Source organism: Pongo pygmaeus, chromosome 1, assembly GCF_028885625.2.
Source record: "Pongo pygmaeus isolate AG05252 chromosome 1, NHGRI_mPonPyg2-v2.0_pri, whole genome shotgun sequence".
Lineage (NCBI taxonomy): Eukaryota > Metazoa > Chordata > Mammalia > Primates > Hominidae > Pongo > Pongo pygmaeus.
Window position 1 is genome coordinate 14,780,524 of NC_072373.2, and position 22,415 is coordinate 14,802,938.

Genomic DNA, 22,415 nt, shown 5'->3' on the forward strand with positions numbered 1-22,415 from the left:
TATCAGTGGGCTAGCAAAATAAAGACAGCCGGTAATGGATTTCACCTCCTTCTTTATTGCAAATGCAGGTATTAAAGACCCCTCTGGCATGCTCACACTGGCGAGAACTCCTTGGGCTTCAACTTCTCCCCGCAGTGATGTGCTGCCTTCTATGGCATCACAATTCATCATTTAATAGGAATCCTTGTGTGACTGAATCTATTGCCATCTCTTTCCTCTGTCAGAAGCAGAAGAGTGAGCAATTCTGACAGTGGCAGAGAGCCTGAGAATTCTGATTTTGCCTCAGAAGCAGGCTGGATGGGCAGGCTTAATCCTGCACTCTCTGCCTGACAAACCCTTATGGATTTGACTGAAGACTAAAGAAGCAAGACCCAGGACCGGAAGGAGCTTCCATGGATTACCTTACAGATATTGACACGGTGCAGCCCACTTAAACATAGGTTTTTTTTTTTTTGGTTTGTTTGCAGAAAAGCAAAAAAAAAAAAAAAAGGAAATGAAAGTAGCTAGTAGCAGGAGTAAGAACTTTTTTTTTCTTTTTAAAATGCTTTTAGATTGTGTTTAAAAGACAAACTGATGGGAAATTTGGTGACTCCAATTGTTCATAGCAGTTTTACTGGAGTCTCAGGCGACACACACAGAAGCCGTATATGAGCATGGTCTTGGAGACACCATGACAGTGGGCGGGCCACCCTTTCCTCCCTTTAGTTAGTCCAGTGAACCTCTAAGTAGTCCGTGCTTCTCTTTATGTCCCTCAGCCAAAGAGCAAGGCCGACCAAGCCACGGTGACACAGTATCTACATATAATGGAATGATTTGCTGAATGTTGAAAGGATGGCTTATCCCAATACTTAACTATTTTCCCTCCTTTCCTTGGCAATTTGCTATGCATGTCTGCCACGTGAGTGGGGAACATGTGAGTAAGACCAGCAGTTCTCAATCCACTTGTGGAACCTTAAAAAAATATATAGACGATTGTGCCCTGTACTCAGAGTTTCTAGATGAATTGGTCTGGGGTGAGGCCCAGGCATTCAGTGTGAACATGTGTCTCCCAGTGATTAAAGATTTCTGGTGATTCTATTTGCTTTCTGTTTCTTTATAGGTCTAAACGATCAAGTCTGGGCAACAGTGAATGTCAGTTTCAAGGCAGAAATTATGGTGGCAATCAGTCAGGAAGAGGCCCCTAACCCTGGTAAGAGTGAGGTGGTCAAAACTAATGGAGCTAGCAGGACTAAACGATAAGCAACTGGGTGGGAGTACTGTACCAGACAGAAATATAGAAAACTCAACAAGGGAAGCTTGAACAAACAGGGACTTATTTTTCTCATATTATAGACTATCAAGAAATAGATATTTGCTAGCATTGGTTGAATGGCTTCAAGGAACCCAGGTTCCCTCTGCGTTTTCTCCCCTGCAACTTTTCGTGTGGTGTTTGTCATCTTGTGCTTGTTCTCTCATGGGTTCAAGTTGGCAGCTATAAGTCCAGAGAGCACTCTGTGATCAGGCAGGAAGGAACAGAGGAGAACTGTGGCAACAATGGTTTCTTTCCTTTTATCAGAAGCAAAAGCTTTCCCAGACACATCCCTAGCAGACTGCTGCTTATGTCTCATTGTCCAAGAGTAGGACACAGACAGCACCCATTACCCAACTTGTAATGATGGTTGGACAAGCAGGGAACAGGCCTGTCCTGTTTGCTGCCTAAACATAAGCCATTGGCCAAGGGCCAGTATGTTGCCATCCTGAGCAAAAAGAGGGTTTGACAGCAAGGGAGAAGGGAGGATGGTTGTGGGGTTAATAATGAATGGTGTCTGCCACAGATCCCCACTGGGAATTTGAGTTTTCTAGATATCACGCTTACCATAAACGTGTTAATAATTCTGCAGCTGCATTTTTCCACGGAGGTTCTCTGAGGGCTTTCAGGGGGAACATCACAAGGCAAAAATTTCAGACAGAGCCTATCAAGAATCTCCTTCCCTTTCTTAGAGCCTTAAACAGCTGAAAGCTATAGCTGAAGTCTTGCTATGTAATTGCTATTTCCTTTCTTTTTATACTTGTTTTCCACTTTGTAACTATGAACATTTAGTTGAAAGGATGGAAAAAGCACACTGCACTGACAACAGCACCATCTAATGTCCAGAGAAATGTCAGCTTCTGAACAGATGCTAGTGTTTGGTTATGCAACTGCCTGTGCATTCCGGACCATGAATGCATGCAAGATTTGTGCATTTAAGAAGTATCTTTTCAGTGGGGTTGGAGCTTTGTGTACCTCTCTCAGGTCAACATTGTCATCATTCATTACATAGTCCTATAGCCCTCACAGTGCCATGGCGCCCTTGCCCAGTGCTTCCCTCATGGTATTACAAAAGACTGTTAAGCACCTGCAGTGTGTGCCTTGAAAATCCCAAACCGTGAGTCCATGCAAATACTCTTTTTATTTTGTAGAGACAGGGTCTCACTCTGTTACCCAGGCTGGAATGCAGTGGTGTAATCACAGCTCACTGCAGCCTCAATCTCCTAGGCTCAAGTGATCCTTTTGCCTCAGGCTTCCAAGTAGCTGGGACTATAGGCACATACCACCACACCCAGCTTTCTTTTTTTTTTTTTTTTTTTTGGTAGAGACAGGGTCTCCCTATGTTGCCCCGGCTGGCCTCAAATTCCTGGCCTCAAGGGATTTTCCTGCCTCTGCCTCACAGTGCTGGGATTACAGGTAAGAGCCACCATGCCTGGCCCCATGCAAACACTCGTGAGGGAAGGAGATATTTGAGAGAATATTTATCTGGATCAGCTTCCCTGACTCATGCTTTCTATTTCCCTTTTACTCTTGCTCCTTTCTCCATTACCCTTACTAAGAAGGAAGCAGTGTCCATTTCAAGTTCGGAAAGTGAGAAGAGTCAGAATTAAAGTCAGAGATGCAGCAGAGCAATCGCATCTATAGGTGCACCATTTCAGATCAGAAGGAAATAAAAAGATAGCCATTTTTAGACACCTTATGGTGAGTTTTAAAATATAAGGTGTAGACAATAACACCTCTACATTCGAAGTTTGTTGGAACCAGTGTAGTCAGAGCTGTGGGATCCAGAGGTGGAGGAGGGATCTCAGGGCAGAAAATGACTCCTTGGAGGCCCCTGCTGGACATTCCCATCCAGGATGACAAAGGCACAGGCTTCTTTTTTATTTGATTTGATTTGATTTTTATTTTTGAGACGGAGTTTTGCTCTTGTTGCCCAGGCTGAAGTGCAATGGCGCGATCTTGGCTCACCGCAACCTTTGCCTCCTGGGTTCAAGCGATTCTCCTGTCTCAGCCTCCCGAGTAGCTGGGATTACAGGCACATGTCACCATGCCCGGCTAATTTTTGCATTTTTAGTAGAGACGGGGTTTCATTATATTGGTCAGGCTGGTCTCGAACTCCTGACCTCAGGTGATCTGCATGCCTCGGCCTCCCAAAGTGCTGGGATTACAGGCATGAGCCACCGTGCCCAGAGCACAGGCCTCTTTTTAAAAACTGTACATATTTGTTGCCCGAGGAAACAGAGGATGCGGCTGATTTTGGGTGTAAGGCAGCAGTCCTCAACCTTTTTGGCACCGGGGACCAGGTTTCGTGGAAGACAATTTTTCCATGGAGCGGGGAAGGTGGGGGTGGCTGCTGATTTGATAGGAGGCGGAGCTCAGGTGGTAAGAGAATCTAAGGCCACTGCTGATTTGATAGGAGGTGGAGCTCAGGTGGTAATGCCCACTCGCCTGCAGCTCACCTTCTCCTGTGCAGTCTGGGTCCTAACAGGTCACGGAGGGGTAGCGGTTCATGGCCCAGGGGTTAGGGACCCCTGGTGTAAGGGATACGTGAGCTAGACTGAAGTAACTAAACTCTACTACTTTAAAGGGAGAAAAACTCAGACACTCGTCCGTAGTACACCTGCTTTTGATGTTAAAATAACAGTTACAACCCTAATTCATCTATGGATGAAGCAGGAAAATTGCAAGGAATGAGGAAAGAAAACTATTCTAAATCCTATTCACATATGGCTTCCAATGCAACTATTCATCTCCATGAGGATGCGGAGGGGTAGCTGGCTGTTCACACGCTGGACCTCCTCTGTGTATCAAAGCTGCGTATTGTTTCATGTTGAACCAGACCACAACGATTTCAGCTTGCAAATGTTCATGTTTCAAGGGTAATTATGTCACTAGAAATTTTCCAGCTGATTAACTTAGAATTCTATCACTATAAAATGCTGAATTTTTATTCATCCAGGTTAAGTACTTATTGAGTAACTAACATGCTTCTGGTAATAATGTTGATATTTAGTATACAAATGAATTAAAGCAAAATCCCAATTTTTTTGCGGGGGGGGACATTGTTTTTTTTTGAGATGGAGTCTCACTCTGTCGCCCAGGCTGGAGTGCAGTGGCGCAATCTCAGCTCACTGCAACCTCCGCCTCCAGGTCCAAGGGATTCTCCTGCCTCAGCCTCCTGAGTAGCTGGGACTACAGGCGCATGCCACCATGCCCGGCTAAGTTTTTGTATTTTTAGTAGAGACGGGGTTTCACCATGTTGGGCAGGCTGGTCTCGAACTCTTGACCTCAAATGATCCGCCCACCTCGGCTTCCCAAAGTGCTGGGATTACAAGCGTGAGCCACCGCGCCCAGCCAAAATCCCAGTTCTTAAGGGGCACATAAGTAGTTGCAGAAACTACACCTCCATCCATTCATACAACCATAATTTACTGAGTACCTACTATGTGCTAGACATCTACGATCTAGAATTTCTACAGGCAGTACACCGGACGTGGCAATTGTATATTTTTCTTTTTGGATGTTTTGGAGGTATTGCAGAAAAGTGCACAGCCTTTGAGTCAGACAGCTCTGCTGCTTTTTTCATCCTGTGATATCAGTGCAAGTAACTGAACCTCTCCTATCTTCAGTTTCCTCACCTGTAAAATAAGAAAAGTAAAAACACTTCGTTTATGAGTTGTTTTGAGGGTGAAGTGCAATAATATATACAGATAGATATTACCATGTCTGGTCTTCAATAAGTGTGGTAACGATTAGCCATTATTATTACTACAATTAAAAGTTTGAGGAAGGCTGGGCGCAGTGGCTTATGCCTATAACACTTTGGGAGGCTGAGGTGGGCAGATCACTTGAAGTCAGGAGTTCAAGACCAGCCTGGCCAACATGGTGAAACCCCATCTCTACTAAAAATACAAAAATTAGCTGGGTGTGGTAGTGCACGCCTGTAATCCCAGCTACTCAGGAGGCTGAGGCAGGAGAATTGTTTGAATCCGGGAGGCAGAGGTTGCAGTGAGCTGAGATTGTGCCACTGCCCTGTAGCTTGGGCAACAGAGTGAGACTTCGTCTCAAAAAAAAAAAAAAAAAACTTTGGAGAATACAGAAATAGAAGTAAGTTATGACCAGGGGCATTATGAATGGCTTCTTAGAGAGATGCCTTAAAATTTGGGTCTTCATAGAGGAGGAGATGGCTATTCACTCAGTAAGTATTACTGGGCTGGGCGCAGTGGCTCACGCCTGTAATCCCAGCACTTTGGGAGGCCCAGGCAGGTGGATCTCCTGAGGTCAGGAGTTCGAGACCAGCCTGGCAAACCTGGTGAAACTCCGTCTCTACTAAAAATACAAAAATTAGCTGGGCGTGGTGGTGGGTGCCTGTAATCCCAGCTACTCTGGAGGCTGAGGCAGGAGAATCACTTGAACCCTGGAGGCGGAGGTTGCAGTGAGCTGAGATTGCGCCATTGCACTCTAGCCTGGGTGACAGGGCGAGACTCCATCTACAAAAAAAAAAAAAAAAAAAAAAAAAAAAAGCGTTACTGAAGTGTGATATGTCTGAGATGAGGTAGTGGCATGAGTATAATAACAGACAAAACCTCATACCCCATGCCTAGCCCTCAAATTGCTTAGAGGGGAGGAGTAGGGGGCAGAGAAATAACCTGCAATTGCAACACAGTGTGACCATTGATGTGTTAGTGACATGCCAGGATGTTTGGGGAATTTGAAAGAGGGTCACCTAATTTAACTGGGGTGTTAGTGGCAGGAGAAAGGTATTAAGAAATGACTTTCTGGAGAGATAACATTTGAACTTTGTCTTGAAAGAAAAAAAAAGTCAGGTGGAGAATGGGTAAGCGCTTTCCAAAAGAGAGAAGGGCTTTTGAAAAAACGCAAAGAAAAGTGAGAGCACACATGTTTTAGGGACTTCAAAATTAAGGTGTAAATGGGGCTTGTCAGGAGTGTGAAGATGGAGAATTAGGCAGGCGTTCCATCTTGAGGCATCTTGGATGACATGCTAAGAAACTCAACCATGATTCTGAGGGCTCTGGGTAGCCAATGATGTAATTTTAGGAAGATCATCCTAGTACCAATATGGAGTATGTATTACATTACCAGGGGCACTAGGAATGGCTTCTTAGAGAGATGCCTTGAAATTTGGGTCTTCATAAAGGAGTAGGAGATGGCTATTCACTCGATAAGCGTTACTTAAATGTGATATAGCTGGGAGTGGGGTAGGTGGTGATTGCTATTATCTTGGCAAGAAATGAGGAGGGTCTAAAACTAAGGTTTTAGTGGGGCACAGAGAGGAGGGATCACCGAGAGATTTAGAAAGTTGCGTGGAAACTTTGAGGAGTGATTGCATGTGAGAATCAAGTAGGAAGTGTATTGGTTCCCAGGTTTTTGACTTGGGCAACTTGGGAATGATCGCCATTTCCCTAAACAGGGAATTCCTGGGAAGAAGAACATCGGTGGGGAGTAATGATGCTGGGGGACGGGATGAAGGGAATGAGGTTAGATTTGTAAAAGTGGAGACTGAGAATGATGTCCTGAATAATATTCAAATGAAGACGTGTGGTAGGCAGTTGGAGAAATAGGTTTCGAGCTACCTCCTAAGGATAAGTCTCAGGAGAGAGACCTAGGCTGGAGATATAGATTTTTTTTATCATTAGCATGTAAATGGTAATCAGATCTATAGTGTTAATGAAGTTATTCAGAGAAAATTTACAGATTGAGGAGAAGAGAGACCTGAAGATAAAACCCTAGAAATATCGCTATGGACAGGTCAGGAAGAAAAATAAGATGCTGAAAGAAAGGGAGAAGAAACAGCTGAGGAAGCAGAGAAAAGAAAGAACAGGACGAAGTCATCGATGAAAACCAGAGTGAGATAGTGTTTCAAGAAATAGGAAATACTCCAGAGTCCATTCAGGTAAGAACGAAAAAGGGCAGCTCTGGCAATTAGGAATCGCTGCCCACATTGGTGAATCAGAAAAGTGGTGTTGTGGGAAATATCCCGGGAGAGAAGACAGTGCAAACATGTTGTGGGCAAGGAGGAGAGTTCCACATGCCTGACATGGGGCAGAGAAGGGGAAATCAGGCTATGAGGCCAGCTGGCTTTTCCCCAATCCCAATAAGTCTCCAATGCCGTGCTCTGCAGTTGGGCTTTATTCTGAAGGCAACAGAGAATAAAACACATAGGCCAACTTGTTTTTATTTTTTTTTAGTATAAGTCATTTTTCAAGATTGAGGTAAACTTTTTTTTTTTTTTTTTTTTTTTTTTTTTTTGAGACCAAGTCTCACTCTGTCGCCAGGCTGGAGTGCAGTGGTGTGATCTTGGCTCACTGCAACCTCTGCCTCCTGGGTTCAAGCGATTCTCCTGCCTCAGCCTCCCGAGTAGCTGGGATTACAGGTGTGCACCACCACGCCTGGCTAATTTTTTTGTATTTCAGTAGAGATGGGGTTTCACCATGTTGGCCAGGATGGTCTCAATCTCCTGACCTCGTGATCCACCTGCCTCGGCCTCCCAAAGTGCTGGGATTACAGGCGTGAGCCACTGCGCCTGGCTGATTGAGGTAAATTTTCTGCAGAGTGAAATGCATAGATCTTAAGGGTTCAGTTCAAGGAGTCTTGACAAATGTGTAACAACACCCTGATCAACATAAAATATTTTCATCACCCCAGAAAGTTCCCTTGTGCCCAATTCTAGTCAAATCTCTACTCCCTATATGCAACTACTGTTCTCATTTCTATCCTTCAGATTACTTTTGTCTATTCTTGGATTTCATATAAATGAAATCACAAGGATGTAAACTTTGTGACTGGCTTCTTTTGTTTAACATCTTGTTTCTGAGACTTATCCATGTTGAGCGGATTAGCAATTCATTGTCTTATTGCTGGGAGCATTATTATATAGATAGATCACAATTTTTTATTCATTCTTCTATTTGATGCACATGTAGGTTGTTACCTAACACCTACCAGGTGTTATAGCTTTTGGCTATAACGAATAATGTTGTCAAAAACATTCTTCTGCAAGCTTTTTTTTTTTTTGAAACATGTTTCCATTTATTTTAGGTAATTACCTGGGGGTGAAATCGCTGAATCATAAAGTAGCTATATTATAACTTTATGAGAAACAGTTTCTAAAGTGACTGTACCATTTTCATGCCCACCAGTAATGTATGAGAATTCCAGTTGCTCCATACCCTTGGTCTTTGCCATTTAGTGTTTTCGAGCTTTTAAATGTTAGCCATTCTCATCAGTATGAAGTGGTATCTCATTGTGGGTTTAATTTGCATTTCTCTGATGACTAATGATGTTGAACACTTTTCCAAGTGCTTATCATTTGTGTATCTTCATTTGTTAAGTGCTCAAGACATTTGCCCATTTATATTTGTTAGATATATGTGGAGAGAAATGATAGTTTTCTGCCCATTTTATGTTGAAGGTAATTGATATTTACTGACACATGTTAAAAGGGCTTAAAATAGAACCATTTATGCATTTTGTCAATGAAAAACGGAATGACTGAAATATGAAAAAAGTCTTGCCTGTGTAATGTCAGATAACCTTAAAGTCAGATAACTTTATATAAAAATAACTGTAAATTTAAATAACTAATTTTTGTCTTATACATTATGTTATTATATGTCAAGCTCTTTGAAGTTGGGACCCTGTTTTCTCTATTGACTAAGGGGCAGATCTTTATGTTTAGTAGCGAAGAAAACTCCATGTCACTGATCCAGTTTGTCTCAAATTGAGCCAGGAACCAAATCCGCACCATGCATGCTGAGGTGAGGTTTTCTGTTTCTCTGTTTAGCAATGGATGCTGTCAGAAATACAGAAAAGACAGACACAGGGACTATTTTTGAGTTTGCACATGGGAGCACATGCATTGTGTGGGAGGCTGTGCATCCTGGAGTCATCTTGGGCACTTGGTTGTGAGGGCTGGCGTGGGCATCTTGGTTTTAGCTGAATCCTAGCACATTGCTATAGGTACCTCTAAGGCAGGAGAATAGGGCCTGGAGGCAGGGAACCTAAAAACTCCCGAGAACCAAATCAGGTAGAAACACTTCAACTATGACAGGAAATATCCTCTTCATTTACATAGGGAGTACACCAAGTAAATAACTTTGTAACTTCATTTTATCCTCTTCATTTACGTAGTGTGTACACCAAGTAACCAATTGAAACCTCTATTGGTATTTAAACCCCAGACAATTCTGTAACCAGCCCCCCTTGAGGGGCTTGCTCGGGTCTGCCCCCACCCTGTGGAGTGTACTTTTTCAATAAATCTCTGCTTTTGTGGCTTCATTCTGTCTTTGCTTTGTTTGTGCGTTTTGTCCAATTCTTGGACCTGGACACCATCCACCAGTAACACTTCTCACTCCTGGCCTTACGTCTAAATCATTCTTGTGTTTTCATGACTTATTTTTAACGCAGATGTCCAGAACCAATTTCAGACCTACTGTGTCAGTCTCTTTGTGGATGGTGCCCAGCATGCAACGTTTGGAAAATAACCTAAAGTGATTCTGCTGTGCACCTTCTGTGAACTGGTTTATGCTCACAGGCACGCCTGATTTAGGATCCCGGGCAGACCAACCCCCAATCATGAATCGATGAAGCTGCTGTAGATACTACATTAACTTTAACGAGGGCCTCGTTTCTCCTAAAAATAGGAGACCAGGTGGGTTCTATCTAGGCAGGGTTGGTGGCAGGGACCCAAGGGACGCTGAGCTGGACCAAGCCGGGCTGGGATCCCCCTCTCTGCGGCCGCGCGCCCGGCTCCGTCGGCGCACGCGCACGCAGGGGCCGGCCGGTCCTGTGCGCACGCATCGCGCACGCCTGCGCCTTCCTTTGGGAGCCCGGGCCGGTGGCGCGGGCGCTCGGCAAATGGAGTGGGTGCTCGCGGAAGCGCTGCTCTCGCAGAGCCGGGATCCCCGGGCCCTGCTTGGGGCGCTGTGCCAAGGGGAGGCATCCGCGGAGCGCGTGGAGACGCTGCGCTTCCTTCTGCAGCGGCTCGAGGACGAGGAGGCGCGCGGGAGCGGGGGCGCAGGCGCGCTCCCGGAGGCGGCGCGCGAGGTGGCTGCAGGGTACCTCGTGCCACTGCTGCGGAGCCTGCGCCGACGCCCCGAGGGCGGCCCGGACCCCAGTCTACAGCCTCGCCACCGCCGGCGCGTGCTGAGGGCGGCGGGCGCGGCCCTGCATTCGTGCGTCCGCCTGGCCGGGCGTCCGCAGCTGGCGGCCGCGCTGGCTGAGGAGGCGCTGCGCGATCTGCTCGCCGGGTGGCGCGCGCCTGGCGCCGAGGCTGCCGTGGAAGTGCTCGCAGCCGTCGGGCCCTGTTTGCGGCCCCGCGACGACGGGCCGCTGCTGGAGCGCGTGGCGGGGGCCGCCGTCGCCTTGGCGCTGGGCGGGGGCGGGGACGGGGATGAGGCCGGGCCTGCCGAGGACGCGGCGGCGCTGGTGGCCGGGCGACTGCTGCCAGTGCTGGTCCAATGCGGCGGGGCGGCGCTGTGGGCCGTGTGGGGCGGGCTGGCCGCGCCCGGGGTGTCCCCGGGGTCCGGCCGCGTAGAGGAGAAGCTGTTGGTCCTGAGCGCCCTGGCCGAGAAGCTGCTGCCCGAGCCCGGCGGCGACCGCGCCCGCGGCGCGCGCGAGGCGGGCCCGGACGCCCGGCGCTGCTGGCGCTTCTGGAGGACGGTGCAGGCGGGGCTGGGCCAGGCGGACGCCCTGACGCGCAAGCGAGCGCGCTACCTGCTGCAGAGGGCGGTAGAGGTATCGGCGGAGCTGGGGGCCGACTGCACCTGCGGGCCCCAGGAAGGAAACGGTACCTGCCTCTTTGCCCCCCAGCCTAGTGCTGCCTACTTGGCTGCCCCGGAGGGGAGCCTTCCTGCTTCCGAAAACTAGCTTATCGGGGTCGTCACTCCGATCCATGCAGAATTTGGTTTTTCCGGGTTGCTCCCCTAAAGCCTGAAAACCTTTGGAACCCCTTCTCGTGGGTGTTCTCTGAAGTCACAAATCACTGCAGTTGGGAACGTTCTGACCCGGAGCCGGCGGAATACAGCACCCGTGGAATAGTTTAGGAAGATGATGGAGCCCGTGCAAGATTTTACAGACCAAAATCTGCACTGTATCATGGTAGATTCATCCCAATAGAAACGGTTGATATCTATCAAGTTGAAAGAAAAATTATTTGTTATTTATCTGTACTGACCAGTGAATTGAGTCTTGAGTGTTAGAATTAAGTCAATAGAGGCTATCACACTCTTGAAATTTACCCTGGTAATTAGGAACAGGATTTACTAATATTTGTTAAACATGTTTCTTAAGTCGACCTTTTGAGTGTATTTTTGCCATTGATTTAATAGAATGAATCAGATTTTATTTTTTAACTTTTTGAGCTGTGCTCCCTACTATGTGCAAGAGTAATGAAACAGCAAGGCCTTCAAGTTGTTATGTTACTGTTGATTGGTTTGACTTCAGTCATGTTAAATTTGCGTTTAAACTATCAAAGTACAAAGTAGATTGACTCAAAATTGTCTCAAGAGAATATTTCTACTTTTTCAACGGTAGCTGACCATTTATTACAGGTAAAGGATTTTTGTTTGGCTGAAGTTGTGAGGTTATATTTTCAAGTAATTTTAAAACATTAGATAGTAAATATTTGAACAGTCCACAGATGGGTGTGATCATCCCTGAGAGTTTTCACTGGAAAACATTTTAAAAATCATCAAAAGTTAAAACATTCATTTATTTGCATGAGTTAGTTATTCTGCAGTTGGTTTTTTTCTTTGTTTGTTTGTTTTTTGTTTTTTTTTTGTTTTTTTATGGCGTTTCGCTCTTGCTGCCCAGGCTGGAATGCAATGGCACAATTTCCGCTCACCGCAACCTCCACTTCCTGGGTTCAAGCGGTTCTCCTGCCTCAGCCTCCAGAGTAGCTGGGATTACAGGCATGCGCCACCACGCCCGACTAATTTTGTATTTTTAGTAGAGATGGGGTTTCACCATGTTGGTCAGGCTGGCCTCAAACTCCCCACCTCAGGTGATCTGCCCGCCTTGGCCTCCCAAAGCGCTGGGATTACAGGCGTGAGCCACCGCGCCCGGCCAGTTATTTTGCAGTTTTAAGGATAAGCAATGGTGTTTCCATGCTTCCTGCAACTCCCATTTCTCTGTTACAGAAAGCAAATCCTGTGGCCTCTTAACGGAATATTTTAGGATTTACCCCTGTGTCTTGACATAGTATATCTTGGTTATATCATAAAATATATTGTCACAGTTAAAATGTTGGTTAAATGTGTGTTCAGCATTTATAAAATTATGACTGTAAATGCTGCTCACAGGTGATCTGTGTAGGAAACTGATCATTTTTCTCTTCCTGCAAGTTTTTCATATGATTTTGACATTTTAAAATGTGTTCGGTTCTTTCTATACTTACCATGAATTCCTCCTTAAATTCTTAACCAGTTGACTAAATCTTTCCTCTACAAAATCAGATCATCAGAGGTTTTCCTGAAGAAGTTTCTCCCAGAGTCCCCTTACATGCCCAGATGTGGCAGGTTTCTCCCTGTGCCTGGTGCACAGACCTCACGCTTACCCCGGGATTCCCTTCACCCGGGTGTTCTGTTGAATCTCATTTCCTGTAGTTCATATCTTTCTCTTTTTTGCTTTACTCACTTGTGTCAGTGCAGTGCATTCTCTAGCAGTTTCCTGAAATAGGATTTTTTTAAGGTCTTGTTTGTCTGATAATTCCATCAAATGCTCCTTTATGTCTGCCATCATGTTTTTCTCTCATTTCCATTTGACACTTTTGGAGTTTCTCTCCTGAAAATCCCCATCTGCTCATCTGTTTATTCATATTGTTTACCTTTTCCACAAGATCCTTTAGCATATCAATTATAGTTATCTGCAAGTTCGATACCTGGACCATCTAAGTTTGGCTTTGTTTTCTGTTGTAGTGTTTGGCTATGGAGTCGCTTTTTTTAATGTCTCACTATAATAACAGTAGAGATGGAAGTAAATATTTCTGCCTAGGGATAGGCACCCTTACTTTGTGGCGTTGAGTTAGTCTAGTTTGTAGTTGAGCTGGGTTTGGCGTTGGTTGCTGTATTTGTTTTCAGTGCCCTTTACAAACTTTTCCCAGATTTTGTGGCTACTTGCTTAGCTGAAGCCTGGAATCTCGAAAGGTTTTTCTCCAGCCTGGGAGGCCTGTGCCACCGATGGAGGTCTTCAGCCAAGGCTTCATCCCTCCCTCAGGAGTAGACTGCTAATGCTTGTTCCCTGGTGCAAGAGATGAGGCAGGGGCTTTTCATTTCTTCCATTGCAGGCTTGTATTAGGCCCCATGTGTCTGAGCATCAGCATTCCTGCTCTTTCGCTATCTCTGCTCCCTCTCCAGTGGCAATAATCATTGCCTCCAACTTAGGGGTGCATTTAGTTTCATGGTCCTAACCTGTGGCAGCTGCATTCTGCGTGTGTGTCTGTGGTAGGTCTTGGGTGTAGCGTCCTGCCCTCATCCAGCACCTGCAGACCAGCTTTGTATCAGTGCAGGATATCTGGCAGTAGGGGGTTTCCTTCCCCTTCCACAGCATAAGATGCATTCGCCAAGTATCAGTGCCGGTGAAGGGAGCAGGTTCTATCCCTGCCCTAGAGGCAGCCAACTTTTGCTTGTATCAAGGCAGGGACAAGGGTGAGAGTGTGGGAGGGTTTCCTGCCCCTCCACAAGGGGCAGACAGCTTTGGCCTCCTGTCGGAGAAGGGTCCAGGGGGCAGGCACGTTTTGGCAGTTGATCACCATCTTGTACTCCTGCAGGGCATGGCTAGGCCTCTCTAGTTAGTCCTGCTGCCCTGGGTGGCTGCGCCTCTGAAGATCTCCTGCCCTGGCCACAGTGTCTCTCGAGAGCACCGGGGCAGGCTTGAAGAAAAGAGCTGGTGAATGGATGTGGACTCCCTCAGCAAGCTGTCAGGCTAGCCCACCTTGGTCTTTAAAAACTTGTCAAAATGCCATTTTTAAAACTGCTTTTTGGGTGACCATGTGTTGCTCCTGTGCCAGAGGTAGAACAGATAAGTGGCCTTTCCATTCTTGGAACGGCTTCCTTCCTTTTAGAATTCAGACCACCTGGTTGCATTGTGACCTCAGCTCTGATGCTCCCACCACCCGCCGCACAACAGTTTAGGATTTTGTAGATTTTTCAGACTTTCCTCTTTGTATGACAGTAACGATCTCCTATGGTTTTCTATATCCTAATCAGCAGCTGAAACCATACATATCTAAATGCTTTTATTTTGTCCTCATATTTCACTGATGGTTTGACTGAGGGTAGAATTCGAGCCTGGAAGATATTTCCATGCAAAATTTTAAAGGTATCGATCTATTGTCCCAGAAGCTAGAGCTTCCATTATTGCTGTTGAGAAATCTGAAACCATTCTGAATCCTGTTTATTCATACAGGAACTGTTTTTCTCTATGGAAGTGTGTAGGATCAGTGGCTCTAGCATTCTGAAATTTCACAGCTTTGATAGGGGTCTATTTTCATCCTTGTGCTGGGCACTTCCTGGACCTGTGCATCTGGAAATCATGTTCTTCAGTTCTGGGAAATTTTCTAGAATATTTTGTGGATTATTTCGTCCCTTTCTGTTTTCTGTTCTTTTTTTAGATATTGAACTTCCTGGACTTTCTTGAAAGCATCTTTTCTCTCCTAAGGATTTTCTATGATTTTGGATTGAGTTTTTTTGTTTTTTTTTTAATGTCCCCTTTTGTGTGTGTGTGTGTGTGTGTGTGTGTGTGTGTGTTTTAGAGACAAATCCTCTCTCTTGCCCAGGCTAGGGTGCAGTGGCATGATTATAGCTCACTGTAACTTCAAAATACTGGGCTCAAGTGATCCTCTCATCTCAGCCTCCGGAGAAGCTGGTACGATAGGTGTGCACCACCATGCCCTGATAATTTTTTAAATTTCTTTGTAGAGACAGGGTCTTGCTATGTTGTACCAGGCTGGTCTCAAGCTCCTGGCCTCAAGCAATCCTCCTGCCTCAGCCTCCCAAAGTGTTGGGATTACAGGCATGAGCCACCATGCCTGGTCAGAATGTCCCCTTTTTAATAATATCCTGTTCTTATAATACTACTGTCTTCTTAAGATATTACTGAAAGCTCTTTTAAAAGTTTTCTTCTCCCTGTGTAATTTTGTTTTCTCCAATTTCCTCTTCCCACTCCATTTGTTTTGGTCTTGATCTTTAGTGTAGAGGTTTCCCCAGCTGTCTGATGATTCTTACATCTCTATTTATGTTTAAGGATAAGAAATCAAAATTGGGTTTAAAGCTCTAAGCCCGTGAGTGGTGCTGTTGACTGAACTTCACCATAAGGTGATTTGGCCAAGCCATTTCATTAGGGAATCTTTGATATATTTTCAGATCTTTCCTCCTGGGCTGGCCAGATTCTGTAGAGAACATCTTCCAGTTGCCTGATGCATAGTGAGGGCCTGGCCAGCATTCTGGGACCTGAGGGGGCAGGTAGAGAGGAGTCTCAGCACCCAGGGTGCACACGTGTTCGCTGAATCCCCTTTGTCAGTAGGACTAATGTCTGCTGTGTCCTGGCATTCAGAGACCCACTATTTTACCTTCTCCAGAAAAGCAATTCTAGTCTTTTTCCTGTTCAGGACATAGGAAAGGGGCCTGGGGATGTGACTGTTTCTTAAACACTGAACACATCCTCTTTGGTTTAGCCTCACTTTTCACTCCACTTACCAGAGTAACTTTTGCAGCCACTTCCTTTGGTTCCGGGGGATTTTGCAGCATAAATCAAATTGTTTCCTGGCTTTCCCTTTGTCAACTTAAAATTCTCATGACTTGAGTCAACTTGGTTTTCATCTGATTTTCAGATTCTGTATTTTATTGCTGTTGTCTGCCCCCTATGTTCTCCATTCTTTTGGGGTTTTGCCCTTGAAAAATCCTTTACTGTTATAGTGAGATTCTTAGGGAGAGAAAGTAGAGTTTATATGTGCAAATCTGCCATTTTTACCCAGAACTCCAAAACAGTAATCTTAGTGTAAAAAAATTATCTCCCTCTGAGATTCCCAAGCCCCCTATCCAGGCTCTGATACGGGGCACCTCCATTATTAGAGAATCCATTTGGTAATAGTGGCATTATTTTAAGAACTGCTGTCGTTGAGAAACTTATGAAATTTGCAAAAGGAAGAACTAATTTTCTTTTTTAAACCATATCAGGCCCAAGTCTGTTTTGGTGGTCTGAGAAGAAAAAAGATGAGCTTCTAAAGTTTTGGGAAAATTATATTTTAATTATGGAGACTTTAGAAGGAAATCAGGTAAGTGTTTTTCTATTTTAGCAAATCCTACAGTAGATAACAATTTTTCTTTTTTAAAAACACTCATTAAAAGCAATACAAAAAGACTAACTCAGATATAGCTGGTGATGATAGAATCCAAGTATACTTTGTTTTCTGGCATAAATGCAACTTAAGAGTGTAAGTTGTTTCAGGAAGTTAAAGAATACTTTCAGTTGACATAAATTATTCAAAAATTTGATCTTCCCTTGCCATTCTAAAACTTTAACGTTTATCAGTATCAGTATCACCCAAATGGCTTATTATAAAGTATAAATTGCCATGCCCTGTCCTCAGACTTTCTGGTTCAGTAGGTCGGGGTGGGGCCTGGGACTTTTGAGGTTTTTTTTTTTTTTTTTTTTTTTGAGACAGAGTCTTGCTTTCTCGCCCAGGCTGGGGTTCAGCGGCATGATCTCAGCTCACTGCAACATCCGCCTCCTGGGTTCAAGTGATTCTCCTGCCTCAGCCTCCCAAGTAGCTGGGACTGCAGCCACGACACTGGCTAATTTTTGTGTTTTTAGTAGAGATGGGGTTCCACCATGTTGGCCAGGCTGGTCTTGAACTCCTGACCTCAAGTAATCCACCCGCCTTGGCCTCCCAAAGCGCTGGGATTACAGGCGTGAGCCACCGCACCCGGCCAGGACTTTGAGTTTTTTACAAGTTCCCAGGTAATATGTATGCTGCTGTTCTGGGAACTACACTTTGAGAACCATGGTTTCCATTCTGCAGGTTGGGGACCACAGAGGTGCCAGCCATCTGTGGAGTCATTGTGAGGTGTCAATCCAAATGTGCACCAAACCTTGTTTGTGGACTTGAAGTAAATAATTACTTACATGTGCTAAATGTGTATAGATGCAAGGATGAGGAGTAAAGAAAAAGCATTTCTAAATTCAAATTAACTTTTATGGTTTTCTTTAATCAGTAGATCCATAAAACCCCCATTAGTTATTTAGAAACCCAAATTTATCCATATTTTGAAGGATATGTAAATTAAACTCAAGCAAACGTGTCAGCAACTTTGGCTACATGGTATTAAGAACATGGAACTCCGAATTGGCCCTTCTAAGCGTGTGCAGCCATGAACAACTTGAGTGACTAGAGAAAACATTTCAGTGTTTTTTTTCTGTTTGTAATATCTTAGTATTGGCAGTCCTACCTGCCTCCCAGCACAGTTGAGGATTCTATGACATGATTTATGATAATCACTATATAAATGGTAGACTTTAATGTAGCTATAATGTGGTTATGTTCATTAGCTTTGCCATACTCAGTCTTACATACCTGAATCATACTATTGTTTGAAAAACTGGATAAATCAGGCTCTTTCTACATATGTTTTATAGAAACGGAAGAGCTACTGTTAAATAAAGAGATGAAAATTGCCTGACATTTTTCAAGATGCATTTTCATTTCGTATGATTTTTTTGCTCTTATTTTTAGATACATGTTATAAAGCCAGTTTTACCAAAGGTAAACAATCTGTTTGAATATGCGGTGTCAGAGGAAAACGGTAATAATTACTTTTATTTGATTTTTTAATAACATTTATGGTTTTCCCCCGATTTTGTAACTAATTCCTGTTCATTGTAGAGAATTTTGAAAAACTATAAAAGCGTACAGAAGAAAATATAATCATCTTGTAATTCTGCCACCAAGAGATAACAGCTGTTACCATTCCAGATGCACACCTTCTGGATCATGTTGTTCATGTTTATCTCACTTAGCATAATAACTATATCCATCTACTCATATCCTTAAATCGTCTTTAAGAGCACAATTTTGGGCCAGGTGTGGTGGCTCATGCCTGTAATCTCAGCAGTTTGGGAGGCAGAGGTGGGCGGATCACCTGAGGTCAGGAGTTCAAGACCAGCCTGGCCAACATAGTGAAACTCCGTCTCTACTAAAAATACAAAAATTAGCCAGGCATGGTGGTGCGTGCCTGTAGTCCCAGCTACTCGAGAGGCTGAGGCAGGAGAATCGCTCGAATCCAGGAGGCGGAGGTTGCAGTGAGCTGAGATCACGCCGCTGCACTCCAGCCTGGTGACAGAGCAAGACTTCGTCTCAAAAAAAAAAAAAAAAAAAAAAGAACACAATTTAAAATAGCCACAGAATTTTCTACAATTAAGAGATATGGTTAATTTTTTAAACCGTTGATGATGGAAAATTTCAGACATTTATAGAATGAGAAGAGCATGTGTGACGCACTTACCACCCTCTTTAATAACGATCCTCTCACTGCCAGCCTTGCTTAGTGTATCCTATGTAGCCTTCCCTGTTCCCTTCTCACTAAATGGTTTTGAAGCACATCCCTAGATAGCCTATCATTTTATCTGTGAATATTTCAGCACATTTCTTTAAAAGATAAGGACTCATCGATACGGTTTCAATGATGACATAGTCTGTGGTTTTAATAATTGCTCTTTTTATTTTGTTTTTGAGATGTGGAGTCTTGCAATCTGTTGCCCAGGCTGGAGTGCAGTGGGATGATCTCGGCTCACTGCAACCTCTGCCTCCCGGGTTCAAGCAGTTTTTTTGCCTCAGCCTCCCAAGCAGCTGAGATTACAGGCATGCGCCACCACACCTGGCTAATTTTTGTATTTTTAGTAGAGACGGGGTTTTGCCGTGTTGGCCAGGCTGGTCTCAAACTCCTAACCTCAGGTGATCCACCTGCCTCAGCCTCCCAAAGTGCTGGGATTACAGGCATGAGCCACCGTGCCTGGCCAATAATCACTCTTTGATGTGAATATATCTTTTTAACTGGTTTCCATTCTTATTCACTTAGTATATCTTTTCCAGTGTTTCTTAAGTTTTCAGTTATTGTTCTGTATCTTGTACTTCTTAGGAAGAGAAAATTCCGGAATATAATTTTAAATATGTTTATAAGCCCTTGGTCACTATATTATGAGAGCTTTTTAGGAGATACACAATGAAGCTGGAGCTTCCTAAATGTATTTTATAAAATTAAGTTTAGATTAATGAAATAGCTAAATGCAGCCCAATAGTGTTTTGGCCTGTGTTCATAGGAATGATGAAATGCCACATTATTGTGTTTACACATGAGAATTAACCTAGGTAAATGGTTTTTAGTGCCTACTCTAGATAATTAGAATTTAATAGTTTGACCCCTTAGGAATTGAGCTTTATTCAGCTGATTGCTGTAGTTGTTTTCTGATACACTGGGATTTTTCACAGACCATAAGCATCTACAGTTGCACCTGGGGCTAGAATTTAATTGAATCTTGTTGTGACTTCACTTATGCATTTACCATTAAAACGATGCTCTTATTACCACATTTTGCCCACAGCTCTTGAGAAACCAAATCAAATAGCAGTGACTGATTTTGAAAAATTACCATTGCCAAAGAGTTGAACAAGCATCTTGGTATAAATTACAAATAATGGATTAATTTATTTATAGAATGTCATGAGTTAAAAATGCTGAGTATTTTTCTCTAATAGAATTAAAAGATATTTCAAAAGAGTTAGAAAAATATCTCTAAGATATTTATTTATTCCATGTTTTTGATTTGCTCACTCATTTATATATTTACTGAATAAATATTTACTTAGTGTCCAGTACATGCTATCAGGTTGGTGCGAAAGTCATTGCGGTTTTTGTCTTTTTTTTTTTTTTTTGTAATGGCAAAAACTGCAACGACTTTTGCACCAACCTAGTAATTATTGAGGGTAAAATGGTGAGAGAGATGTGGTATTTTTCAACTGACTTTTGTGTTTTCCATGAAAAAATAGTTTTGATCGTAAGATATATGAGGGGAACAGACAAGGGACTGATGAAATGGACTCAAGGGTGAGTGGGGTAGTCAGGGAAGGCCTGTCTTACGATGACATCTAAGCTGAGTCCAGGCTGAGGAGGCACCACCTGGGACACAAGCCCTGAGATGGGAGCAGCTGTAGGAGGCAGAACAGAAGGACCAGCAGGGCTGCAGCAGAGTTGGTGTGTGGAGTGGGGGATGAGGTTGGAGTGGCAGTCAAGGTCAGTTCATGCCTTGTTTGGACTTCATTTTAAGAACAATGAGGAGATGTTGAAGGATTTTAAGCAGAGGCTTGACAATTTCATATTTCTGTGTGAAAAATGGATTGAAGTGGGATAAGAGAAGAATTGGTTGAAACTATTCCAAATCTGAAGTTCCAACCTGCATGCATGGGGTAACATTTAATTTTTGTACACTGTAGCAGTTACAGCATTCGTTTACACTCTTTCTTATTTTTTCAAGACAGAGTCTCACTCTGTTGCCCAGGCAGGAGTGCAGTGGCGGGGTCTGGGCTCACTCTAACCTCTGCCTCCCAAGTTCAAGGGTTCAAGTGATTCTCGTGTCTCAGCCCCTCCCCCACCAGTAGCTGGGCTTACAGGCATGCACCACCACGCCTGGCTGATTTCTGTGTTTTTAGTAGAGATGGAGTTTTGCCATGTTGGCCAGGCTGGTCTCAAACTCCTGGCCTCATGTGATCCATCTGGCTCGGCCTCCCAAAGTGCTTGGATTACAGGCATGAGCCACCATGCCTGGCCCATTTACAGTCTTTCAAAATTAAGCTGCCTGAATACGGAATACTGAATACCAAAATTATTTTGGTAAACATACTCGGATGTGACTAAAAACAGTCTGGGTGCGGTGGCTCATACCTGTAATCCCAGTGCTTTGGCAGGCCGAGGATGGAGGATCACTTGAACTCAGGAGTTTGAGACCAACCTGGGCAACATTCTGAGACCATGTTTCTAAAAAATATTTTAAAAATTGTCTGGGCGTGGTTTGCATACCTGTAGTCCTACTAGGAAACTACTCAGGAAGCTGAGGCAGGAGGATCGCTTGAGTCCTGGAATTTGAAGCTGCAGTGAGCTAGAATTTTGCAACTGCACTGCAGTCTGGGTGACATAGTGAGAACCTGTCTCTCAAAAAACAGTAACAAAAACTTTTTTGTAGTGTTATAATGAAGTTATTGTGTTTGTTTGTACATTATTTATGAGTATGTAGTCTTGATGGTGAAATGAAGACAGAATCAGATGTCAACATTAGATGTTTGTTTCCACAGGATGTTGGCTCTTTCACTCATCCTGGCATATGTGTATTTATAAAAGAATGTTTGAAAGTGAAAACAAAATCCTGACCAAAGAAGGTGTTATCCATTTTTTGGAGCTGTATGAAACAAAGATTCTTCCATTTTCACCAGAATTTTCTGAGGTAATGACACCCTATCCCCTTCCTTGCTTCCATTGTTGAAAGGTGAGAGGTAAAAATACACTAGGATTCTGTATCAGCAAGTAACATTTTGTAGATTTGCATCCAACAAATCACATTTCTCTAAACCCAGCTTTCCTATTTGGAAAAAGCTTATGTTGTTTCTCAACAAGCCAAACGGTAGAACTGCCTGTATTATTACCATTGTGAAAAAGTAGTTGTATATTATCGATATTCAGAACAGCATTAAATCAAGAATCGTAAGCATAAGTCAAGTTTTCACTATATGAAAACTGGTATAGAAGCTATCAGATGATGCTGTTCTCACTGTTCTGAGCCACTGATGACTGTTATTTGTTTAGTGATGCTACTGCCCCAGTTCTGACTCAATGAATTGCTGTTGTCTACTATATTGAAATAGAGATTGCCTTCTAAGCAATATTTATTAGAATCTATACTTCCATTTGTCAGAAACTACGTGAGGCAGAGACAGTGGGAGTTATAGCTGTGATTTTAAGTTCTATGGTGCCATGTGAGTCCCATGATGACTTCCTTAGGTAGAGTAATCTACCTCTGATTTAGAGGTAACCTAAGTCAATTTTTTTCTTCTTTTTCTTGCAAT

General features: G+C 43.8%; 1 protein-coding gene across 6 annotated transcripts in view; it reads left to right on the forward strand.

Annotated features, from left to right (window-relative positions):
* The first annotated feature begins 10,089 nt into the window (after positions 1 to 10,089).
* Positions 10,090 to 22,415, forward strand: part of TARBP1 (TAR (HIV-1) RNA binding protein 1) — a 90,686-nt gene continuing 78,360 nt past the window's right edge. For 3 of the 6 annotated variants that reach the window (XM_063671009.1, XM_063671007.1, XM_063671010.1), the window contains exons 1-4: positions 10,109 to 11,096; positions 16,483 to 16,580; positions 18,039 to 18,108; positions 21,648 to 21,796. In XM_063671009.1, coding sequence (XP_063527079.1) covers positions 10,166 to 11,096; positions 16,483 to 16,580; positions 18,039 to 18,108; positions 21,648 to 21,796 — 1,248 coding nt within the window. In that variant the 5' untranslated portion in view covers positions 10,109 to 10,165. Of the gene's footprint in view, positions 11,097 to 16,482; positions 16,581 to 18,038; positions 18,109 to 21,647; positions 21,797 to 22,415 lie in introns of all 6 variants that reach the window. The other 3 variants (XR_010127563.1, XR_010127564.1, XM_054482589.2) reach the window with 2 other exon arrangements.